Here is a 27,233-nt window from a genome sequence, read left to right as displayed (position 1 = left end):
AAAATATGGACATGCAAAAAAAAAAAAAAAAAAAAAAAATTTGAAAAAGAAAGGGGGGGGGGGGGGGGGCAATGCCCCCCCTGCCCCTTGGTGGATCCGTCCCTGGTTTCTGGGCTTGGGTTCTTCTTTTTTTTTTTCTTTTTTTCTTTCCTTTTCACTGGGTTTCCATTCTTTTTTTTTTTTCTTCTTCTTCTTTCACTGGGTTCGGTCTTCAGTTCTTCCTTTTTTCTTTTTTCTTTTTCCTTCTTCTTTCACTAGGTTCGGGTTTCTAGGTTTCTTTTTTTTTTTTTTTTTTTTTGTTCTTCATCACAAATTTTTTGGTCTGAAGCTGCACTCCATGACCGGGTAAGGATGGAAATGAAATTTGGACTTGGGGTTTCAAAATACCCACATGAATGGGTTTCAAAAAAACTGAGGAACCCAATCCGCGACTCCAAGATGGCGACCTCGACCGTCACCGTATCAATTCTGTATCGGCTTGTCGTTGTCTCGTCGCGGCTGAGGTGGAGGTGGAATTAGCCGTCTGATTGGCCGCATTTTGTTGTTGTTGTTGTTGTTGTTGTTATTGTGGTTGAAGCTAGGTTTGGGTCTGTGTTTTAGGAAAGTAACAGGGGTGAAGGAGGGGAAATGAGAACAAAAAAAATGGTGGGGCTCACAAAACAGTTTTTCTCTTAAATGACAGGTTGAGACCCATAAATAGTGTGAAAAATATTGAGTGATGGTGCCAAACGAGTGTGGTATTTAAAGTGATAGGTGATGAGTTATGAGTTATGAGTAACGAAAATTGAGTGACAGAAATTGAGTGATGAAATTTTTGAAGCCAAACAGCCTCTAAGGGTGGAAGAGGAGGAATCAGTTTAATTAATTTGTACTGATATTAGCTTTTTGCAAAAACGGTATTCTAGTAAATCATTATCCTTTTGAATGAACATTTATTACTTTTTTTTTCTAAAAAAAATGTTATAACATAATTTAGATTGATTAATGCTACAAACACAAATTAATTTATAACATTTTTACAAACTGCTGATGTGACAAGTTCTTACTAGTTCTAATATGGATTCATCATTAACATCACATCTTTACTTACAATAACTATTTGGAAAATATTAAAGCTACATTAGTAGTATGTAAAAATATTGTAAAATAATTTGTATACGTAGCATTACTCATTTAAATTTATTTATAATTTTTTTTCTTTAATTGAAAACGTTTTTGGGTGAATAGATATTAATTCATGTGGGCTCCAAACAAAAACAAAATATATCCATATGGCTGACAATGAAAGGGAAACATTTTATAAACGGTGACAATATGAATAGAATTATGATTTTGTAAAATATTAATCAATCACAACAAATAAAAGTGGCTTTAAAGGCCATTACCTAAATAAATTAATTTAGAGAAAATGAAATGATTTAGTAGAAGATGAATAGTCATTCTCTTTGTGAAGCTCTATTTTTAAGAAGAGATGACATGTGCTATCATATTATGTTTTGAGAGAGGGACACTTGTGACTGTTGTGTGTATTCTCTGTTTGGAGATCCAACTTTTATAATATATTATAAATATTGATTAATATTGGCGTGGTCCTAAAGAGCCTACTACTAATGCTCTAGTGGTGGGCTTTGAATGTGTGGGTTGGAAGCACAACACAATTGTTGGAAAAAGAAGTGGAAAGTTTGTAAAATAATATTGTTTTATTTTAAAATTATTCAGGAATTCTATGCTTTAAAAAAAAATCATTTTTCCAAAACATATTTTTACTTAAAATCGTAGCATTTGAAATAAAATTGTATTTTCGAAAACACAATTTCTAGTTAAAATCATGTTTTGAAGACCCAATTTTAAGAAAAGTTGAATCTCTAAATAAACTCCAAATATTGTCAATTTAAATAATTATTATAACAATAATATTATTGTCCAAAAAAAAAAATCATGAAAGGAAGCCTTATGGACTAGAGGCACATTAGTTGCTCTAGAAAGGAAGTTCATTCATCACAGTTTTGGGCTTGACTTTCCTTGAAAGAAAGCTCATTCAGCAAAAAGTTTTAAGCTTGACTCTCCTATTAAGAAGTAATTAGTGACTAGGAAAAGTTTTGGGCTTGCCTCACCCATGTTTAAGAATCTGTCAAGCCCAATTAAACACGTGGTAATAGGATGAAAAATACCACACGGGAGAAAATGTTGGAAAAGAAACTCAACAATAAAAGCAGCAATGACAGTGCTTAATATAAGCTAACCGGTTTAAAACTATTTTTTCCAATTCATTACCGTACGAATTATTACTACAAACTAGTTGGTAGGAAAATTCCTCCAATCGACTGTGTGACAATTGATAAAAGGACAAAGTTTAGCTTCAAACCAGGTTAAAGTTATTTTTTTCCAACTTATTACGTTACAAATTAGAAGACTAACTATGTGTATTATTTAAATAAGTTACCTGAAAAAAATGTGATTAAAAATACCTATAAATAGTCTCTTCAATTGCACATAGTAGGTTTGAAGAAGAGGAAAAAGTTTGGCTCCAAATGTGTTTGAAACAATCTTGCTCCAAACCATGATGCGGCAATTAAAGAGAGTAAGAGACCATAATTTATTCATGTGATGGGCCCATAACACTCACTACTAGATAAACCATGTAAGCAATTCACAATTGCACGCCTCCAGAAATTGCTTCTTCTAATATGACTTTTGTGTTCCATGACCACCCAATTTGTAAGCCTCTCAGGACTCACCATGAGGGCCAATTTGCAACCCAAATCACCTGAAAACTAAGTTGGAATTTAACACAACAATATAATGCAGATGTAAAGGGGAAGAAGCATAATCTCCAAAGCAGAAAGCATGGTCTTCTGCCACAAGAATTTCTTCAGGTACACGGCAAACCAAGTAAGGCCAAAGCATTCAACAATGAGTGTTGCTGTGATGCTTTCAAGGATTCAAGGATGGGAAACCAAGTAATGTTGGTTGATCCATATTTCTCAATTCCAGCTATTCCTCATACCATCATAGCTTAGAATATTGTATTATATTGCTCAAAGTAATGATGAGGTCCCATCTCCCAAAATATAATGCCGTATCTTAATCAGGAGCAGTAAATTACTTATCTTAATTCTACATATTGGCATGCCAAGTATTGATCAGTTATCTTATTTGTATGGCATTACTATTCTATTTGTCCAAAAAAAAAAATTTATTGTCTTAATTATGGAAAAATGGAGTCTGAATGTGGAAAGTACAAAATCAAGAAGTTGTACCTTAATTCGATTTACATAATAATAACTTAAAAGTTGAGACATTTTTTAAATTATGTTCCCCTAGGTGGAAGTTTAATGATTTCAGGGGGAAAAAAAGTGAAGTTTAGCTAACAGTTAATATATAATTAGCCACCTAATATAAGCAGCACTGATATAATTTTTTTCATACTAAAAATGATTGTCAATGGATAATGGATGCCTTTCTACGTCACTTAAATTGCAGAAATTTTAAATAATTCATGTTATAGATAAGAACAATTACTGAGAGTTTCTTTTAGGTGTGACTGCATGGCAATTGTATTGCAAATGAAAAGCTTAAGAGTCATTGTAATTTTTTTTTTTTTTTGGTTGATAATTCAATAGTTACAACAATAAAAGTGGAAATATTTAACTTCTAAACGTTTACCTCAGAAACACCTAAAACTTCCAATTAAATGTGTGTTTGACATGAATGAAATTTGCCAGCTTATTTTACTATTCAGCTTATTTTACTATTCAGCTTATTTTTGCTACTATTTATGGCCCTCACTGCAGTTTTTGATAATATTTATGGGTCTCACTATATTAATTTAGTTAACTTTTACATTTATCTACAGTACTTTTAGCAAAAAAATTTAGTTTCAGAAAATAAGCAGATTCCAAACAAATCCCAAACTACAAAACTCTTGACAAGAGTCATTGTAACTTAATAATTTCCTTTGAATGTATCTCCTAGATATTCCTTAGACAATCACTCTTCCCAAGAATATTTTCGTTCATTTCATTCATTAATCCAATAGGAATTCAGTCATACATACAATAACAAAACCAAAGGGGTTTGATCCTTTTCATTTGTTTGTTTGTTTTTTTTTTTTTTTTTTTAAATATGTATATAGGTAGATAGTAGAGGAGAGGAATGTGAAGTTTGAACCACAGACATTAAGCACTACAAAAAAAAAATGTCATTATCATTAGATCATCACTTGGACCGTTTCATCCACCACTATAAGCCTACATGTAATGTAGACCAACACATAGGATTCTCTATACTAGTCAAAGCAAAGAAATACTAAGTCATGGTGGAATAATTCAATAAATATAGGGTACTAGCCTACAAATGACTGCAAAGTTCCTACCAGTATGTATCATTGATTAGCAAGATAAACATTTGATTTGAAACAAGTTTGTAATTCCTCATCACTTTTCCTTCTATAGAAACACAGGTGGGTGGGAGAATCTCAGGAATAGGAACCACTACAAGGATTCTAACCAAACGAAGGGTCGAACGTTTAAGAGTTCACTAATTGAGAACCTATGGAGTTTTTAAGTATAAAGATTCCAATGATCTGTAAAAGATGGCTAAATCCTAAAAGATGTGGTAATACCTCTATGAAATTATTATCAAACTTATTCCCCTTGGATCCAGGAATAGTGACATGGACTAAATGTCCCCTCTAAAGCCAAGGAACTTACTTCAAATAGTCTTAACAAATGATAATTGAGACTAGATTTGGCACTTTTCAACCACGAAAACGTTTGCTTTCCATTTCAATTGTAGGTGTAACTAGCCTGTTATTAAAGACATGGCAAAAAAAATATAAAGATCTCCAAGTAGTCCGCAAACCGATTATATTCAATATTTATAGGTCCAAATGCAAGAGAACAACCTCCTAACAAAGCTAAGACCAGCCAGAGGCACTCTAATCAAATCAATAAACGGAATAAAGAATATCTTAAGCAAAACACTAGAGTAACAGTGTCTATGAGTGCATACCTTTTCTTCAATTTGAAGAGGGTATTTATAGGATTTGTGACTGGAGTTGTCCTAAAACCAGGAGGGAAATCTAACAACACACCATCCCCTATAGGTTGAGAAATGGGACATGTACCTTGGCTAGGGTGACTTATTTGATGTTGTAGAATGATGAATTTCTCTCTTATTGCATTAAAATGCAAATACAGATGTGACAAAGATAATGGTTTTTATATAGGCATTGATTTTTGGGTGGGGTGCTTGGTCATCCTCTAAGTGGACTTCCTTTCAGCATGCCCCAACGTGAACTGCCCTTAGACTAGTAGCTTGCCTCTAAACTTGGTAGTTAAAATGTAAAATAAATATAATAAATCACATACATGACATATTATATAATTGATGAAACCAAATTGGTACAAAATTTGTATTCCAGCATTTCACCTCTTTTACTTTCCAAATTCTGTGTTCCTTTAGAGATTTTTGCTCATTCATCCTTGCCTCATTCAAGTTCTTCCTGCATCATCGTGATCTTGTTAGTCTTCGTCTCTTCTCTCCCTATTCATCTTTGATCTTTGTAGAGTCATCTGAAAGTTACTTGGTTTATTTCCAAGGTTCAATAGGATGGACAAGCTAGGAAGGCTGATTAGCAACCGAACAAGATGGCCAATTTAAGAAGATCCATACCCTTTGATAGTTGTGATCAAATGGAGAGTTAGGTTCCCTCTTCTCCCCTCCAATGATGATATGACTTCTAAGTTTCAGTCTCCATTGATGCTCAGCATAACCACACAAATTTAACAATGGGTCTGCTTAATTATTTGGCTAATAAAATATATTAGTTGGTGTAACTCAAATTTTTATATTATTATTGGATAAATATTTTGTCATCTTCACATTTATCATCACACTTATCAAATTTGTGGAATTTTAAACTAATCAAGTGTCAGTTACTTATCAAAGAAATATACATTTAACATGTTCTAAAAACATTTTTATAAAAAAAACAAACAAACAAAACAAAACAACTGTACTAGAAATTGTTTGTATTATTCGATCCCTTTAATAAATGATGAACATAATGATTTGAGAAAAGCATATAATTCAACAATAAATTTGACAAAATACTTCATCAACAAAAAAGTATTAAATAGTAACATTAACTAAAAAAAATACAGTAAGTATATAACTTGAATATTAACCAAATTATGTTGTGTATACACGTATTAGGACGTGGGAAAGAGTTTCTCCTTTTCCTTTTTCTTTTTTCCTTTGGGGAAAAAAAGAAGACAAAATAAAGCTATCAAGGTCACAAAAGGGTCAAAAACCCATGTAGATCAACTGGCATCTACTAGTGTTTTTAACATAAATATCTAATGTTGAAATCTCCACATCCTCAACTATCAAATTATTAAAAAAAAAAAAAAAAAGTGACAAAAGGAGCATCATAAACCATCCCCAAGTATTGCAAATCAAATAGATAGGGATCATCACAAGTTTGGCAGGTTTGGGTGAAGGTGGAACCCATCATCTAATACTGTTCGGTTGAACATGTTTGACGGGTTATTAATCACCCTTACAAATAGTGAGCAGTGTCAATGGAAGCTGTGAGAATAAAAGAAAAGCCAGAAGGCATGTTTCAAACAAAGAATCCCTAGAAAATAATTTTCAGCAATGCATACAAGTACTTCCAGAAATCTTTCTTTTTTACCTTTCCTCTTGAATTTACATGTCAAAGCATACTAACATTTGCTTATTACAATCTGGAAGGCCAAGTACAATAAAGTCAAGCTTCTTCAAAAAAAAAAAAAAAAGTACAATAAAGTCAGGGATTGTAATCAGTTATTTAAATTTTAAAAAAAAAATCTACCAAAATGATATTCTTTATTTTTCTAATAAGACTTATTACTTAAAAATAATAATAATAATAAAATAAAAAAATCTACCAAAATTGTCTACCCACAAAATAAATTTCCAATATTCTCAGTTGAACCTTAACTTTTGCTGAGACTTGAGAGAGAGAAAGCGAGTGACGTGAGAAAAAGAAAACTATAGGACATTACACCAAGAGCTGTATAGCTCAAAGGCATAGTCTGCTCTCCTTTATTAGGAGAACTAGATTCAAATCCCCCTTCCCACTGTTGCTATCGAATTAGAGCAAGAGATTACAGATATCACTTGCACTGCAAGATAAGTTAGTCCCTGGTAATTTCAAATTCAGCACCAATTGGTAGATGATCACTTGGGTGGCTGTAATTTGGCAATCCACCAACAACATCAGATGAGTCTAGTTCTGGAAGCTCCAGGAAACTGACTGGTTTTATGTTATCAGTAGGGGAAAATAATATATAATCAAGAGTATTGGTGAAGTCCGGAGTGCAGTTTGTAAATGGTGGTTCTCCTCTCGTAAAAGCATAGACACTGCACAAGGGAATAGGCATGTCCTCTAAACACTCCACAGCCGGTGCCAGTGGCGAGTTTCCTGAAATGAGGTACTGGTAAACCTGAAACAAGAAGAATGTTATAGCCATTTCAAGAACTTATGAGCTATAAACATTAACTCATCTCTATAAAAGCTTACAAACTAAGGTAAAACATTATCTGAATCTGGCAACCAAACAAAGCCACTTGTAAACCACTTGGGTTTCTTTGACTACCAACTACCAAGTTTATTGGACAATTTGGCTGGCTAGCAGCGAAACCAACCAAGCTCAGCTTCTATTTCATGCTTAACTTTTGCTTCTTGATTCACTTAAATGAAAAACAAATATATTAATTCAATTTAAACGTTAGATATTTATCCAATCACTAAAGACTTCTCTTTTTTTCTTTTTCTTTTTTTGTGTAATTATCCCTCTAAAAAGAATATATATAATTTTTTGGTGAAAAAATTTATGAATAAAATCATATACATTCATTGTGACTTTATGTACTTGAAATTATTGAATGTGAAACTTTGAAATTATTTGATGTCTATGCAATTATGCTCATTACTTAAGAATTAATTATATTAATTCTTTTTTGTTTGTCTTTATTATTTTCTATTTTTTTTTTATAAATTTTGAAAATATTTTTGAAAAAATTAATTAAATTTTGGTATCATTTTTTTTATAAGAAACAAAGATTTTTTATCAAGACTGCCATATTTTATTCATTTATTATATTTATTTGTATTTTAGTTAATCACTAAACTATTTATGACATTATCACGTTCTGACATCCGGCGTAACCCTAGTTCCACCTTGAACCTCTTCATTCACTCGCCCCCCTTTTTAATTTCTGTTTTTAAAACATTGGTAATAAGAACCAACTGTTTGGACTTTGGACCAAAATCAAACTCAGAGGGAAAATCTAAACCAATACCAAAAAGGTAAAACTCAAAACAAAAAAAAAAAATCAAGGAAAAATGTGGAAAACCAACTATAAGCTAAATAATAGGAAACTAGATAAATCAAGGGGTTGGGAATTCTGACAAACCTGATCCCCTGGGGTTGAATTGAAGTCACCAGCCACTACTACTGAAGGCGTACATTCAAGTCTGTTGGATACCAGTGTTCTAAACAAAGCTAAGCGTGATAAAAGATATTTGGCTTGAGCAAGCTTGACATCAGCCCATTCTGGATCCCTGCAGCAAAGCATCAAAGTTACTTCAACTGATAAAATACAGAATATAACATACTTATGGAAGATTGAACCACTTTACCAGTAAAGGTGTGTGTTTGCCACAATAACAACATGGTCTGGAAGATCTTTGAGTTTGAATGCAGCCATAATCCCAACACAATCACGTTTTAGTCTTACACAAGGATCATTGGGATCTCCACGATCCTCTGGGGCCTTTTTCAATTCTAAACCTAGAAGAAGATCATTCATATTAGATGCAAGCATACCATGTCAAGTACTAAGAATGTAATCAGCAACCTACTGAAGTTCTAGGGTGAAAATGTCATCCAAAGAAAAGTAAAGATGAAAACCCTTGGGGATTGTATCATGAGTTTTTTAAGGAAAGGAATGTAAAGAATAAGACAAATCTGCAGGGATTGGGGAAAGGAAAGGAAAGAAACGAGTAGAGTTCAATTTGTTGTTTAGATGTTCATGATAAAAAGTTGAAGAAATCTATTATCCATTATCTTGTTAAGGAGAGGAAAGGGAAGGGAAAGACCAAAAGAGTATATTTTTATTTTACCATTATCTTAATTTTAATTAGAAGCCATGTTGTGAGGGTGATGCATGACAGCTTAGGCTTCACCACATAAAACAGTCTTGTAATCCTTCCTTAGGCTCCAGCAGAGGGTTGTTTGAAATCACGACCAAACCGAAACACAATTGTTTGCGAATGAAATTTTATTAATAATAATAGTCTACATACAATTAAACCATCTGGGGCTTTCAGGAAATAAAGATAAATTCAAACTACAAATCCAAGAAAGTAGTCTAAACTAATCCAAATACATAAAGATAAAGTTAGGTAGGGCAAGGTTAAGCTTATCTTAGGGGATTTTCTTTATCTTTATATATTTGGATTAGTTTGGATTATTTAGACTACTTTCATGGATTAGTAGTTTTGAGTTCAGCTATGACTAGTTTTCATGAATGTTATCTTTATCTTCATTCCCTGAAAACTACAGAGGGTTTACTTATGTGCAGACTATTATTTATTACTAAAATTTCATCTGTAGAAAATTGTGATTCTGTTTGGCAGTGATTCCAAACAACCCTTAGGTGATGAATCCCAAGGAAGGATCACAGGACTGTTCTAGGTGGTTTGCATCAACTTGGTATCAAAGCAAATTTCTGATTTCCACTGCTCCTAAACACAAACATCCGACTGATGCAAAACCAACCACAATTGTGAATCTGAATCAATACACCTATGTATAGCCCACGTTAATTTCAAGTTCTTACCCCACAAAATCATGAACACACCCAACTGAGATTTATGCCGCCACCAAAGTTCCCAAAGAAACAGAGAAACCTGCTACTACCCCTTCCAAGCCCATCATCCCTATTCATGTCTGACTCTAACTCTCTAAGGGGCCGTTTGGTAATGTTGTTCTAGTAACGTTGTATGTATTTTTTGGAAATACATGTGGGTGAAAAAGTGTGTAAAAATACGTGTAATATTATTTAAAAACTGAAAACATGTGTTTAAACACATGTACCAAATCCCAAAAACCATCACTCAACCACCATGCAACCCACCACCACCACCAACAAAAAACCCAACCTCATAATCCCGGCCACCATCAGAAAACCTAGATCCAGAAAAACCGCAACCCACACTGTCAAATAAAATCTGCAAGAAGTCAGTGCCGCCACATGACACTGTTGCCAGCCTTTGAAGCCACCACCGCCAAAGACATTGCCACACAAGGATTGCCGATCTCTCAAAATCGTGACACAAGGTTTAGAGGTGTACCCGAGATCCATTCCAGTCAACCTACAAGTACCCATCTGCAATGTTGTTCATGCCGGCAAGAGTTGTCACCAACGAGACCCATGATCACTCCAACGAACCTAGCAAATCTCTCAAAACTGCCCTCTGATGTCTAAATTCAACTTCTAGTTTTTGTAGTTTAGGCCTTTGTTTTCACTTTTCAGTATTCTTTTCTTCTCAACTTATTGTTTTAAAAAAAGAATCAACAGCAGAAAAGATCCAGGCAGAGTCAAATGAGGAGCCCACATAGAGTCCAAACCAAGGTGTGGAACCAAAAAAGGCAATTACAAAATTTATTTATTATGTTGATGCAACACCATCCACATTGATTGACATATCAGTTTGTAAGCTATTTTTAGTAAAAATTTATTATTTTTAGCATTTTCCGAGACAATAAATTGAACCACCAACAAAGGGTGGCAAAGGAAGAAACCACCAGCCACATGCTACTACCAACAAAGCACGTGGGCGTATCAAGGGGTGGTAGCAATATTTACACAGGAGTCATTACGGGGAAGAAGGGGAAGATTAATGGGGGGAAGTAATATGAGGCGAAATAAGGGTCACCTGAATAGAGACACTCTCAGTTTGAATCTTGAAATTGAAAATTGGGCCAAATGGGAAAGTAAAGTGGGTTGGGTTGGCAATAGAAGAACACTAGAGATCATCTTAGCCTTCTACTATTCAAAGTAGTTGGGAAGGGAGGGAAGGATAGGTTAATGGGGACCAAAAACCAACTGGAGAGATGCCATGATTGAGGAAATGGCAGCACAACATGAAAATACAACTTCAGAATTAGTCGAGTTTCCTAAAGGGAAAAAACTATTGGCTGTTCACAGTTAAGAGCAAGGCAGATGGTCTATAGAGAGCTACAACACTAGATTGACTGCAAAGGGGTTCACTCAAACCTACAGGACTGACCATGATGAACTTCATATATGTCCTTTTGTCATTTAGAGCTAATTTGACCTGAGCTCTGAATCATCTTGAGGTAAAAAATTCTATCTTCCATGGTAACTTAAGAGAGGAAGTTTATATTAATATTCCTCCAGGTTTTAGGAGGCCCTCAACTCAAGGAAAGTTGAGCGGAATGAAGGAAGCATAGTACAGATTAAAGCAATCTCCTAGACTTTGAGCGATTTACTCAGTTTATGTGGGGTTATGGATAGAAATACATCAAAGTGATCACCCTTATTTATAGAGCATTCACTTTAGGTTACAGCTCTTAAAAAAAGAGTATCATGTGATGACCCTAAGTAAAAAATATTAAAAGAATATCTAGCTACTGAATTTGAAATAAATGACCTGAGAGATTTGAAGTATTTGCTAGGTATTGAAGTAACAAAGTCCGAGCAAGGTATATTTATATCTTGCAGAATGTGTTTTTGTCATCTCCTAGTAGATATAAAAATGCTTGGCTGCAAGGCTTGTGATGCCCTGGAAGATTGAATCATAGACTGGGCGAAGATTCAAGGGATGCAATAGCTGATACAGAGAGATTCCAACGCCTAGTTGGAAGACTTATGTATTTGTCACACACTTGTCTAGATATTGCCTATTTTGTCAGTGTCTAGTCAATTCATGCATGCACCACAAGAATCCATATAAATGTTTACCGTACTCTTCGGTATCTGAAATCATCTCTTGGTAAAGGATTACTCTTATTTTAGTCTTGGTTACTTATCAGTTGAATCCTACACAAATGCAGATTAGGCTGGCTCCATTACTGACAGAAGATCTACCTCATGGTACTGTAACTTTGTTGGAGATAATTTGGTTTCTTGGAGTAAGAAACAGGCAATTGTAGCTAAATCCAGTGCAGAGGCAGAATTTCCAGCACTGGTTCATGGTATTTATGAGTTTTATTTATTTATTTATTTAAGTGGTATTAATGAGCCTCTTTGGGTGAAGATTATTGAAATGATTGGGGTTTTATACTCAAGAAATACTGCTCACAATCCTGTGCAATATGATAGGATCAAACATATTAAGTTTGACAGACACTTAATCAAGGAAAAGCTGGACAATGGCATCAATTGTACTCCATTTGTGAAAACTATGAACTAACTAGTAAATATCTTAATCAAAGGAGTTTCAAGTAGAGCATTTCATACTATTTTAAGCCAGCAGGGCATGAGCAATATTTTCGCATCAACTTGAGGGAGAGTGTTGGAATTCATGTTTTTTTTTTTTTAATAAATAAGTAAAATTTTATCAACTTAAAAGAGATAAGGCACCATACAGTACACAGGTTGTATACTATAGGTGAATCAAAACCCAATAGAAGTATAGCAGAGTTTTGGAATACATAGTTTATTCTAAATGCCTCTACTTGTCAGGGCATATCTGAAATTTATATATTAATTGCTACTTAAGAGCAATAAAAGTATAAAACAGGTGTTAGGGTTAATTAAGAAACCTCACACACAGCTTTTCCAAACCCAACATTCTTATTCTCCACTATTGACAATAAATCAGGAAAAAAAAAATCAACTCAGGCAACTTCCTCAAGCCACACATGATTTCAAGATTTCTTTGGCATTTGAGTTTGCTTTTCTCAGAGCTTTTTGTGACCCGCTCTCGATACTAACAAGAAGATATTGCAATGTACCACACTTTTTTTTTTCTTATGTTAACCAGACAAAAGTGAACAGTGAATAACTACAGCTCCAATAAGGGAAAATGTCAAAAAACAGAAAAGATGCTTGCTCAAATTATTAACAAAAGGAAACTTTATATATAAAAGGACAAAAAAAATTACCATTTTCTGGTTCAGCTCTTATATTTCCACTAGTTGGCACATCATGTTTGTCATCACCTAAAATCTGTCCATCTTGAATTGAATTTACCAGATCATTGTATTCTATTTTCTCCTCTAAAACCAACTCTGCACTGAATCAATAGCAGCAATGAAGTTTAAGAAGATGTACAACTAAGATAAATTGGTACTATTATTATGAGCATATGACTTTGTGAAGTTGTAGAATGATCAGTGATTAATACTTTATGCAAAGTTACCATCTCATTGTTGGATTGAGGTCCCAAGTCATTTTGCCAAGAAAAAGTTAATTTTATTATCTGAATGTTCACCTTTTTCGGAGGGCAGGATTTACCAAGACAATATAAAAATGAAATTTCAAATGACTTGACAAATTTTTTTAAAAATTTTGAGAAACTTCTTCAACTTTCACATGCTTTTTAGAGTGGACAACTATGAAGCATGGACGCTCCAAAATCCCTGGCATGTGCCAGATACAGACACACCAGGACACTCTGGCATGCGTATCCTTAGTGTGTTGGGAGAAAATTTATATATTATTTTACTTATGTTTTTAAAGATTTTAATTGATTATTTTGAAATTTTAAAATAAACATAAAATATACCTAAAGATGTATATTAATTAATTGTTGTATTCTGCAGCTCATTTCCTAATTTTTCAAGAATTTTCATGTCATCATGTCCTGTGTCTGTGCTTCTTGGGTGGACAAACATACATATTTGTGTTTGAAACTCCTATCTTTCACTCATGTTCTGACAAAGAGTTAAAAAGGCCTTTAAGGCCCTTTGCCACTAATATTATTAAGCCAAGGCCATTCACACATTCAGTAATGGTTAGGTAGCTTCCTTTTCAATTTACTATTATTGATTCAGGTTGAAAGCAGTAGAAGGACACATAAAGGCATTGAGAAGAGACTAGATACTTGTTATACATGCCAAGGGAAGAAATCTAGCCACTAAAATTTGCAGGGATTAAGGCTTTGTTTGATTACGCAACCATTGTGTGCCATTGACAACCTAAAATTGTGTCATTTGGGAGTAAATTTTTTTTTTTCTCTGTTTCCCTTTCCTTTTCCTTTTTCATCTTTTTCTGTTCTTTTGTTCTCTCTTTTCTCTCCTTCAATGCCACCCTTTCTCTCTCAGCCACCAAGAACCCAAAAAGCCTATATCAAAATTCCCAAATCAAGCCCTATAACAGCAACACTATTATCACCCAAAATCACCACAACCAAAGCAAATCCATTTCCCTACACCTTCACTCTTTGTGCACACAAAACACATTCAACATCTGTTCAGGGCTTTTTCTTTTTTAACAAACATCATGTGGAAAGATCCCATCGGAGGAGACTTACCCAGTCAGCCCAACAAAAGGACCAAGGCATGTACAAGCACATGGACCCAATAAAACCACACTACACAGGTTTGCCTAACAAATCTCAAATAATCACTACATGGCATGGGCTTAAGGTCCATTTCAACACAATCGGCCCAAAGATTTATCCTCCTCACTACACAGCATGGACCAATAAGCCCAACAAAGTTCCTCAACAAACTGGGCCTAAAAGGCCCAAAGAAGCCCACTCCACACGGACCAAGAAGAGGGCACCTGGCCACCCATTTGCTAGGTAAGGCTTGGTCAACTCCAAAGTGATAGCCCATAAACAAAATTGGCTCAACACATCCCAAGACGAGGGAATAATATAGCAACTAGCCAACTAATGGGAAACTAGACAACTGTTGGACCAGTCATCTCCTAGTTCAGACAGAACCAGATGGACAGCTGGACAATTTAAACTAAAACTCTGAAAGACAAAATGTCAAGATAAAGTAACAACAGTACACATGGGAAGCAATTTAAAAAGCTTTTTGCAGCATGCTATCAACTAACACGTGATTTGACACCTTTAAAAGTCTCTTTTTCTATTTCCTTTGGCATTCTGTCACTATTCATGTGTACTGCTCACGTGTCTGCCCACATGTATTGTTCACAACAATAATCACATTAACACTTCATAGCTTTTGGACAAGTTCAATCTCAATTTCTTCTCACCTCTATTGCAACCCTAAACTTCCCAGTTCCCGTATCAAACCTAATATTTCTTTCTAAAGTTCTAAACACTAAGTAGAAATCCTCCTAACCTTAAGCCTACCTCAAGCACATGTAAACAGGCTCCCCAATTTATCTTACATCATCATTCATGGAACTATGAGTTTGATATCCACAAAAATAAAAAAATCATTGCTCTCATCTATTTTGAATCAGTAAAGAGGAAGTTTAATATACCTTTTCTGCTTATAGAAAATTCCACATCCATCACGCTTCTGCCCATTTCTCTGCACATAAATACTAGAATATCCAAGACTCTCCATATTCCCCTTGTAAAAGCTATCATACTCATCAACTTCCTGATAAAATTGTAACATATAAGTCACAATAACTAACTTCACACACAATATTTATGTATGTCATGGGCCCAAGCATAAAAAAATATTAAGGAAACTCAACTTACTAACTAGTTGGATTAAGAAAACTATAAATTTTTCTCAGTGTGTGAAGTGTACATCAAACAGACCACGAAAAAGAGGACAACAAGTGAAACAAAACCTGCAGGCAGAGAAAATCAGCCCCAAAGTTCTTGAGAACAGATAAAATCGCCTGCGAACGAGCTTTCCACCTGTAATGAGCACAATTTACATATATAAACTTATTGATTTTCTTCAATGTCAATAAACCTCCCACACTTGCAAATTCAAAATCTACAAGGGCAAAAATATAAACTTATAATATTTGAACATTCAAAAAATCCATAACTCTCCGTGTGATATGGCCACCAGCTGACTTCCCAATTGTTGCAAAGGTGAAAAGGGAAAGTTAATGACAAAAACAATTATACTTGAAAGTAGGATACAAGGTCAAAAAGGAAAGTTAATGAAAAAATACACACACACACACACATAAATCAATATACAAGTCCCAGAACTGTGGTAGGAATACATCTGCTTCGTAAAGCAAGAAACTAACAAGGTCTAAAACATTTAGAAGTAGAAGGCTTATCTGATGCAAGAAGCACCAAAATCATTTAAGATTTTATTTTGAATTTGAAATTATTTCTGTTTTTGAATTTTGAATGTAGCTTTTTAATGTTGAGGGTTTTAAAGGATTTAATTAGGTATTTTCCATATTGGTGTAATCTGTAAAACATATTAAAGTCGTACTCTTGTAATTGTGAAAGGGAGTATGATTTGGAATAAGAATTTTATGAGTTGCGAATGTGCTCCTCTTTTTTGGGTGGTGATGCCTAAGGTTTGCAGGCAGATTCTAGGTGGTGAAGCTTAGAATTTGTTTTGTTTATCCTTTTGTTATCCTTATTTTCCTACACTGTTCTACATCATTATCTATAATAGAAAATCCCTTGAACGTTTGCTTTTTCAAAAGCTTGTCACATCAGAAATAATACAATGGAATCCTGTATTTCGTGTGAAACCTATAGGCTAGTCTAAAGAATGAAATAAAGAAAAGAAACAAAAAAGAAAACTGAGAAGGTTGTTTTCTACACCATGAACAGAATCATAAAGCGAAACCTACCACTAAACCAAAAGTACATCAATATGTAAAATTTATAAAGGATTCAGAAAGCTTTTGAAGTGAAGACTAATTGATCTAAAAGAAGTACCAAAATAGTAAAATGCCTATAAAAATAAACATAAAAATAAAAATAAAAAGGTATCAAAATAGTAAAAAACCACTACCAAACAGAAAAAGGGTGGGTTAGAATAAGATGAGCATAATTAAATTGGATGGGATCGCAGATGAATTGCTAAAAAATGAGAAGAATGTAGCTAGAATCATGACCAACATGAGCATAAAAGAGTGAAAGATATATTGAACATTGTAGGCAGCAACACAATTTTCAGAAGACAGAAAAATTAGAGAGAACAAAACTTCCAGGAGGAAGAAAGATAATCACAAATTTGCAGAACAGTCTTCTACAACAGAGTAATACATGCAACTATCAACTTAAGTTTTGTAATTATAGATTTCTGCTTCCATTGCACGCTGAAATAGTCTATGGTTTTTTGTGAACTACAAAGTTTCTAGTAATCACAACTGCCAATTGATATCACTACCAGTTTTAGAAAACTTGAGCTTCAGTTTGTACAGTTTTTTTCTATTAAGCTTAGCAATATATATATACACACACGCACATAGAGCTTTTGTTAAATTTTGATGGTGGGATAGAAGTTCTTAACTTAGTAAGCAATATTTAAATCTGATTTAACTTTATAGGAATTTAGTTTCATGGGAATAGTTAATCCAAGGCTATGGTTGTGTTGATTTAGAAGGTATAGTATCTTTTTGAAAATATTTCAAGGCTGAACAGATTAGTATTCTTTCAAAGGGATAACAATGTAAAGAGTGGCCTTTAAATAATAAATTTGAATTTCTCTTATAATCCAGCTCAGATTAAGACTTATCATACAACCAAGCCCTCAATTTTGCACAGCCTACAGAATTTAAATGTGAAAAGCTTCATATAACATATAAATTTTGTTAAGAGAACTACTTAGAAATAGGAAATGCCAGCAGAAAAACAGGGTGAATTTTCCTGGGCTGTGTTCAATGATTGACTGCAAAAGTTTGTGAGATACAAATAATCTTTTACCAAATTGTAAGAAAATACTAAACATTTAGATTATGCAATGGGAAAAAGGGTGGGGCAATTTTAACTGGCAAAATAACATGTTAGTAGGCATATGCAAAGCACTGACCACATTTATAGATGCAACCAATGCATTTTCCTGTTATATATGTTCATACAAAAACAAACCGAGCTCCACATGTTTTACAAATATATATATGACCTTGATCACTTTCATGAAAAATTCATTGTCTGCTATACAAAACAACAATCTCAAAGGCAATATCAACTGTTATTAATACTAAACCTCATTGGAGCAACCAAAAACAAATGGAAATTATTAATATCAATATGAGAAAGACATAAAGGACACTTATCTAGTAAAGAAAAAAGATTGAAATGAATTATTTCACCTGAGACAAGGAGATGGAGAGTGTGGAAACAGAGAACTCTTCACATACACCTACACCAAATAAAGGGAGAAAAATGATTTTAAAATGTCATGCTCAAAGTTTTAAGCAGTGAAAAGGAATCTTAAATCCTAATTAATAAGCATTAAAAAGCTTTCACATTGTAAACTGAAATAATCCTAATCCTATCATTGAAGTATCCAAGTAAAGACATGTACAAAATTAGAACAACTGATGGTGCAATCATAGCATGGTACAAGAAAGAATATCCTTTTTGGAAGCCTAAGGCTAAGGCAAAGCCCAAGAATAAGTGTCCAGGGTAGTTAATTAGGTTTTCATATTTTATTTGGTTATTCTAGAGTTAAGGGTATTTTAGTAATTTTACAATTGTTGTGTATGAGCTATAGCTAAGAGCCATGGGTTTTATTTTATTAATAAGTCTTATTTACTTTATGGGTCTTTATGTATGGGTTTTGGTTTAATTCAATTAGGTTTTGGTTTATTAGTCAAACTATAATAGTAGGAGTCTTATTACTACTAGTACAACAAAGAGTCTTTATATATATTGTGCTCAATGTATTCAAAGGAGGTAGAGTGTTGATTAATAAAATTATTGAGTGTTTGAGTAATAGGCATGTTGGCCTTCGTTGGTCCTTTCTCCTTCTCTCTTCTCTTTCTTTCTTCTCTTCTTTTTCTTTCTTTCTCACAAGTACTGTTCATTAAGCCACTGAACACCCTAAAATTTTCTCTCTAATTTTCTTCAAATTCCCCAATTTGTCCTACATCAACAATTAATATTAGGAAATAAAAGTATATCACATTATATAGTAAACTATTATTGTTCCAAAATAAATTTAATTTCTTTCACATGGATAATATCACTAGTTTTTGCTATTGATCTCTAACTCAAATGACACCTTTTCTGTAAGAGCAATGTGAAGGGTGATATTGTGGGTTCAAGACTCAAGTGTAACTTACTAGTTAAAATTCTTTTTGCTTTTTTTTTTTTAAAAAAAAGTAAGAATGTTATTGAAAAGGAAAAGGGAACAAGGATGTGAACTAGCCCAATTCGAAGAATACAACTCAAAATGAAAAGGTGTCAATAAAATCAACAAAAGCATAAAGGGGTGCCACCCAGAGCATACATCCAATCAAACAATGCAGCAAAATAGGCTCTTCGATGATATAGGCAGGACATTCGACGCCATCAAAGACTCATCTGTTTATTTCGATCACAGATTCCACATGATGCACAAGGACAAGGCTTGCCACACGGCTCCTCCATGGCACTGAAACCGACCTTGCCAACATTCAGTTAAATCACAGATTTAGGCATCATCCAAGCCAACCCAACCAAAGTAAAGATAGGACCATATATTGGATGCCATAGAGCAATGGAGGAGCAAATGATCTATAGATTCCCTGCTACATTTTGACATACAACGCCAATCAACAATTAAAATGTGATGCTTCCAAATATTATGCACTGTTAGAATTCTTCAAAGAGCCACAATCCACACAAAAAATGCCACCTTCTTTGGAAACTTAGCCGTCCAGATGCTCTTCCATTGGAAAGAGACTCTTGTAGGAACCCTAAGAACATTATAACATGATCCCACCTCATACACTCCTTTCTTTGATGCCAAACCACAATGCTTGGTCTTGACCGAATGAGGTAGGCAAATTATCATATAGTGCCCCAAAAAACATATGAAAAGCTTCTAACTCCCAATCCTGGAAAAGCCAGATGAAGTGAGGATTCCAATGCCCAGCTAGATATGAAGACACCAAGGCATCCTTGTCCACCGCTAAGTCAAACAAGTTGGGACATAAATCCTTAAGGAAGCAGTCCCCATGCCAAATATTTTTCCAAAACCTCACCTTGGACCCATCTTGAACTTCAAACCGTAAGAAATTGGAATAAGAATCCCATCCTGAGCGTATGCCCTTTCACAAGCTAATCCCATGTGAACCCCAAATTTGCTCCACTGTCCAAACCTCCCCCACCCTTCTCCATATTTGGCATAAATTACACTCCACTACAAATGGTCCCTTTCCACTCCAAATCTCCAAAACCACTTTCCTAAGAGGGCTTGATTATAAGAATTGAGTTTTCTGATACCCAAACCTTCCTCTTTAACAATGGAGCAAACCACTCTGCAGTCCACCAAATGGAATTTATTATTGACACCAATGCCTCCCCATAGGAAATCCCTTCAAAGTTTCTAAAACTTATTGGCCAAATTAGTTGGCATCGTAAAGACTGACATAAAATAATACTACTAGTTTTCCAAAATAACTTTTGAATGAGCACACAGGGCCGAGAAAAGTGTTAAGACACCAACTGTATTGCATTATTGAACACAATATAAGTCAATTTTTTTCAATATCAAAAGGGCACTATCAGATAATGATGCAGGATATGTATACCATAAGAATTGAATGGACAGACTTGGTAAGGGATCAGCAATAGAATGGTGCCTAACATAAATTCAATGCTTCTTTAGTACTAATGGTGATACAGTAGAGGCTGTATCAATTAGCCCTAACATTTGAAATTTTTCGCCAAGAAATCAGATTACTGAGGCTCTATTTGGAAGTAAGGAAATAAAAGCTGAATGATGAAAAATGTAGGAAGGATGACAAAGTGGAATATAGAAAAGATACCAAATTTACATCATATGGTGTTTGGTAGGAGGAGAAAGTGAGGATAGAAAATTGGTATCAATTTCCTTTATTTGATTGAGAGGAAAAATTGGAGGAAAGAGATAATCAACTGTACGAATTTACTATTACACCCATATTAAACAAAAATCACTTCTTTTTCACTATTTTTAATATTACATGAATTTTCATTATAACAATATGAATTGTGAAATATCATATTGCATCAAGTAGAATTTACAAAAAATAGGATCCAAATTCATTATAGGCTTCCTGTAGTTTATTGAATAATGTACTGTGATTTTTTTTTTTTTTCATATTAAATCCACTGTATTTTCATAAACAATAATAAGGTAAAAATGAAATTGATTTTTTTCATATTTGATACGAGAAGAAAATAAGGGCTAAAAATATTGCTTTCATACCAAATTTGCATGAAGTTTATTTTTCGCCATCAATCTTTAAAAGGCTCTTTTTTTACCTTAAACTATTGAAAATTTCACTTTTTTCCCTTCAACTTAAAAAATATATTTTTTGTCCCTGAACTATTTCCAAAAGTTTTATTTTCAACCCTAAGCTTTAAAAGATCAGTCGTGCCATGCATGTAATCAAAAGTCTCGTGCCATGCATATATGCCGCAAATTGCAAGCTTCTACTTACTTAATGATAACATAGCCAGTTACTCCTTATGAATGTAATGAAAGAAGAAAGATAGTACAAGGAAGTACATTGGATAATTGGTATTCATACCTGAGCCAAAATATTATACGAGACAAGACGGAATCTGATGCCTGCAATATAACATTCACATTATTTCAAGTTCAAATTGCGAATTAAAATCATGAAACATCATACATCATTAAATTTTATTTTAAATGGTCATCTCATACTTGGTGGGAGTCGCACCAGTTTCGAGGGTCATGGGCTATAAATTGACTAACAAACTGAAGATTTAAAGTTGGATTTGAAGAGATGGAACAAGGAAGATTGGAAGAGTTTAGAACTGTGATTCTCAAAAGGAATAATTTGTTACATGATCTCAATGAGCTGGATACTATAGAGGGAAAGCAGATAGTTAACAAAATGATCTCAATGAGATTTTCTTATCTACTTTATGAAGTTTCATATTTGAATGTTTCTTGAGCCCTTTTTGAGCTTAGAAATCAATATTTGATTGTTTCAATTTCAGTCATTTATCTTTTTCTCTACTTTAATCTTGTTTGTTGCTGGAATTTCTTCTTAAACTCTTCTTTTACACTAAACTGAAATCCTCACTGCATCACGTTGCCCTCCCCCTATCTCCTTATATCATATAACTAATAGAAGTGGTTAGGTTTCTTAACTGTCACACCCCCCCTTTATTAGAACGAATTCCTTTTTCGCCTCCCCTTTTAACTACATTCTCCCCTTCCCCCCCAACCCCCACCCCTCTCTTCGAACACCATATAATTAATAGAAATGGTTAGGTTTCTAAACTGTCACCCTCCCTTTAAGTAAAATTTGATTGCCTCTTCAACTCCCCTTTTGACCACGCACTTCCTTTTTATTGATGAATGGTTGAAAAAAGGCTCATCGGCTGGTTTTCAAAACCTTATAGAAACACAAACTTTTGATGAAACCTAACCATCCTCAAAACCAATCTGAAACCTCCCCTATGCTATGCCAGCTCCTCCAGCTCCTACCCTCTCCTTAGAATTGGCAAGTCAATTCAACTAATTAGTTCACAATAGATGGGACCAAAAGGCATTAGGTTGCCACCTACCACATCCTTCCCCACTACTATGAGCCATAGTGCACCTATTAAAACCTGTGAGAGGTTCCTCCCAGTACCAATCTCAGAGTCAGAGTTGGTCACTCTCATAAAAAATGCAAGCCTGAGACACCTTCGACCTTCGACAAATCACAAATTTTTTTTTTATGAGTAATGAAAAATATATTTAAAAAATTAAAAAGTAATGTCACCTGAGTATACAGGTAGTATACACAAGGGACAAAGCACAATCACGTGCATACAGTACAAGAGTCCATTAAACCATCGACCGAAAAAACAGAACGAAAGCCTAACACTGCTACCCAGTCCATGAGAGTATTAAAAAGGAAAAGTTTGAGATCTAGAACTGTTTTTTTCTGAATACTCAAAAGTGCCGGTTATTCCTCTCCCACCAAAAGCACCACATCAAACAATGAGGGACCACCATCCAAATAGCACCATTTCAATGCCGACCAAACTTCCCTTGCCAACAAGCCAAAAGCTCAACCACTGTCTTTGGCATGGTCCAATGAATGCCAAACAAAGTGAATACCATAGACCACAGGTCCGAAGGAATGGGACAATGAATAAGGAGGTGGTCTATGGATTCCCAATTTCTTTTACACATACAACAGCAATCTAAATTCCACATTTTCCGCTTCTGAAGATTATCAATAGTCAAAATATTCCCCAAAGCTGCAATCCAAACAAAAAAAAAAAAAAAACTCTAGAAGGGATCTTAGGCTTCCAAACAGTCTTCCAAGGGAAGGACTGGTCTGTTCTTTTAGTTAAAATCTAGCAAAGTGAACGAACCTCAAAACCTCTTCTCTTAGCAAGCATCTAGCAAATCTTATCTTTTCCAACTCCCCTCAAAGAGGCTCCATAAATTACTATCCATAAAAGTGGATAAAGACTCCAATTCCCAGTCTTGAATGGCTCTTACAAAATTCAAATCCCGAAAGAGAACACCATTTGGGGATTTCATCAAATCAGCCACATAAGCCTCCTTATTTCAACTTATAGTGAATAGTTCTTGATAGCAGTTTCCCAAAGAGGTGTCCCCACTGCAAACGTCTTGTCAGAATTTAACAATAGACCCAACCCCAACCTCAAACTGGATGTGACAAGAGAAAGAAAGCCAGCCACAACTAATAGATTTCCACAAACTCACTCCATAAGTACTAGTGACAGGACAGGAGCACCAACCTTCCCCTTCACACCCATACTTAATCTCTATCACTCTCCTCCACAACCACAGAGCCTGTTGCTCATTCCCAAATCTCCAAAGCCATTTTCCAAACAATGCTTTATTCAAATTTCTCAAACTCCTCTGGTAACCTAGTATTAGAAAAAGTAAACTAAAGATCCAAACCCTAAAACAGCCCAAAGATGGTAAAACAATCACATTTAGTGACCAAAAATAAGAATAACAAACTTGAAAATGCTCCTAAAAGTAGTCTACAATTTTAAAGCAAATGTTAAAATAGAACAGGCAGAAAAATATAGTTGTACCATCTGGTCTACTTCTCGAATTACTATCACTTCCTTCCACAGAAATGAACTCCCGATATATTGGTGATGGTGTCGTGCTCATTTTGTTTGATACTATCCTGCAACAGATTAGACATAAATCCCAATTAAAGGATAGCCATGATTCTCAGATCTTTGGAAGTTTAACAGTGATAATTGGCATCATGTACTGCAATTGGTGAGCTATTATTATTATAGTTTTTTTTTTTTTTAAGATAAACAACCTGGTTTTAAATGACTAGATTTTCAAACAATATTTCTGCAGCATCCAGTAAAAAGCACTTTAAAAAATACAGCCGGTCGTACAATTCTGAGTATCTTCTACACTTATGCCAATTAAAAAGCATGATACACATCCATTGTTAGGTGCAAATGGCAAATTAACATTTAGGTTTTTAAAAATTTTGGGAAAATACCAAAGCTATACTTCATGTATTTTAAAGCAAAACTGAGAAACACATATCTCACAAATTCAAGAATTACATAACAATGAGAATAGAAAATAGTTCATACATAACATATCAAATGATATTTGCCATCCCATTTGCTTTGCCACTCAATGAATCCAAACAAAATGATACGGTGAAAAGAACTTACATATGGTTTAGAAATAGGGTTTAAAGGGTTACACAAGTAGTCCGTTTTCAATAAAATTATTCTTAATTTTTTTTTAAATAAAATAAAAAAGAAATTTCAAGCAAGAAAACAAGATTACAGCTAGGAGACGAAAATAGGACTAAAGTCAGAACCCTAGGCTTAAAGAGCTCAAGAACTAATCAAGGTTGCGTTTGGCATTGGCTTAAAAAGCCAACTTTTTTTTACTATTTAGCTTATTTTTGTTACTATTCATAAGTCTTATTGCACTTTTTTGTAATATTCATGAGTCCTACATTATTATTTCAGCTACTTTTTAGCTTTATCTACAGTATTTTCAGTAAAAAGTTTTCATTTTCAACTAAATAAATTGTTCCCAAATGAACTCCAAATCTGAAATTCCATAATTAGATTAGAAAATGTCACCTATAACGACCCTAAGAAAAAAGCTATTCATAATAACATATAGTAACCCTAGATTCCTAGCCCTATATAAGAGTTAATTCTTAATTATCTAACTTCACCAAAGCCATTGCATCTTTTTCTTTTCTTTGGACTTAATTTCTCCTACATCACAAAACCCATTTGGTAAAACATTTTAAAAGAACCCCCCCACTCCCAAAAAAAAATCCGAACAATAAAACAACAGAAAGATATTCTAGTCCATTTAACTTGCATTGCATTACTTGGCAACTTCTTTTTTTTTATGTGAAATACATAATTATCAGAACTATTTTCTATTCTTTTCCTCTGCAAAAAGTAAAGTTCAATGAGCTCCAACTCAAATGGTAATTCCTCCTCCCACAAAAAATGAATGGAGGGTGAAACTCTGGATTCAAAACCCATCAGTGAAGTTAGTTCTTTCGTACCATGTATGTAATCTTCATTTTGTTGCAATCATTGAAAATATGAAGCAGCAATGACTGTTTTTTCACAATGAATCACTATAAAACTAAAAACTGAATCCAAAAAATCCAAATCCGAATCCAACCCACTTCAGGAAATCAATTTTGAAATAAGAGAGAGCAAAATAGGATATAGAAGAAGAAAGTGTGGAGTGTAGGGCGTACCTTTTGAAGGAGGGAAAAGTGGGCAGGCGGCAGGGAAGCGCAGGGAGAGCCTTAAGCATTTGATTGATACCAAAAATTTGATACTATCAACAACTCTCGTCTTTTTTACTCTGCTCTCAATATACCTATAATAAATTACATACATATGAAACTTTTCATTGTTTATTCGTTAGAGCCAAAAACTTTTTCTTCATCCTCCTCCTCTCCCTTTTTTTTATAAGATTATATTTTTTATTTTATCATGTTTAATTAGACTTTATCTTTCCAAACCTTTAATTTTTATTTTATTAAAAAAATAAAAAATAAAAATACTACCGCTTTTAATTTTGGGAGAAAAAAAAATAATTGGGTTTGTCAAACTATAAATAATAAATAAATCAAGCCGATCTCTTTGGATTCAATCCAAACAAAAAAAATTTATATAAGACAGTCTCATGAGATTTATGTCTCAATGACATGTGAGTCTTATACTTGTAGAACCCACATGTTATTGACTCATGAGGCCGTTTCATACAATATTTACTCAAACTCAAACAAATTTGAGTTGGAAATTTATTGAACAAATACTAGTTGCTAGATCTATAACCCTTACCTAGTTTTTGATAGATTGGGTCGACCCAGAATGACTAGTATTTTTCCACATACTAAACAAATAATTAACATACTTTCTAGCCTCTTTTTTCATATTTCTTTCAATACAAATTAAAAATATATATATTCAAATATGGAAGTTAAATATAAATAAATCCTTCAATTTATAATTTGATAATTAATTCTAATAGTCTACCAGTCTAATAAGTCCTCAAAAAAAAAAAAAAAAATTGTGTATACATGTTATAAGCTGTGTCTAGCCCAACTTTTTTTTTTTCCAAATAATCTAAATTTTTAGCTTTTTTACAATAAAGACCCACCCTTCTATGAGGAGGAGAAAATATACTCTTGAAGTATGCAATAACAGCCTTGAGCTAGTTTATAGCCTTTTGTCACGCATGTCCATTATTTGTATCTAGCTTATTAGGTTAGCTTTTATGTATAATTTTTTAAACCTCATTTTTTCAAAGTAAGTGTACTTTAGCACATTTTTAATAAAAAGCTAAATAAGCTAATGTCAAATACTCAAATGAAAGTTACCAAAAACTATCTTTTAATAAACACTATGCAAATAAGCTTTCGGAAAAAAGTTGTTCCCAAACTTGCTCACACTTTTGGATTAACTTTTCGCTAAAAAAATTTTTGTTGAAAGTTGGAAAAATTGTAATTTTACTAAAACAAATTTTAGGCTTTTAAAAATGTGAAATTTATTTTTATTTAATTGCTTCTTAGTACTTTTATTTAATTTCTTAGTTTAGTTTAGTTTTTATTACTTCAAC

At 33.8% G+C, this 27,233-nt stretch overlaps 1 protein-coding gene across 2 annotated transcripts; it reads right to left on the bottom strand.

Moving 5' to 3' along the window:
- Positions 1–6,624: 6,624 nt before the first annotated feature.
- On the bottom strand, positions 6,625–26,119 carry LOC112003983 (carbon catabolite repressor protein 4 homolog 4). Of its 2 annotated transcripts, XM_024036212.2 has the most exons (10): positions 25,864–26,119; positions 24,182–24,279; positions 21,670–21,710; positions 18,259–18,308; positions 15,811–15,880; positions 15,490–15,611; positions 13,188–13,318; positions 8,693–8,843; positions 8,467–8,614; positions 6,625–7,493 (listed from the first exon to the last, which is right to left on the bottom strand). In XM_024036212.2, the coding sequence occupies exons 1-10, from the start codon at positions 25,920–25,922 to the stop codon at positions 7,185–7,187; spliced, it is 1,179 nt and encodes a 392-aa protein (XP_023891980.1). In that variant the 5' UTR covers positions 25,923–26,119; the 3' UTR covers positions 6,625–7,184. The 2 variants fall into 2 exon arrangements, with proteins under 2 accessions (XP_023891980.1, XP_065629527.1); XM_065773455.1 differs by lacking the exons at positions 21,670–21,710; positions 25,864–26,119 and having other exon boundaries at positions 24,182–24,252.
- Between the last annotated feature and the right edge of the window lie 1,114 nt (positions 26,120–27,233).

The sequence above is a fragment of the Quercus suber genome, unplaced genomic scaffold (assembly GCF_002906115.3).
Source record: "Quercus suber isolate HL8 unplaced genomic scaffold, Cork oak 2.0 scaffold_75, whole genome shotgun sequence".
Classification (NCBI taxonomy): domain Eukaryota; kingdom Viridiplantae; phylum Streptophyta; class Magnoliopsida; order Fagales; family Fagaceae; genus Quercus; species Quercus suber.
This window is presented reverse-complemented; position numbering and strand designations above follow the sequence as displayed.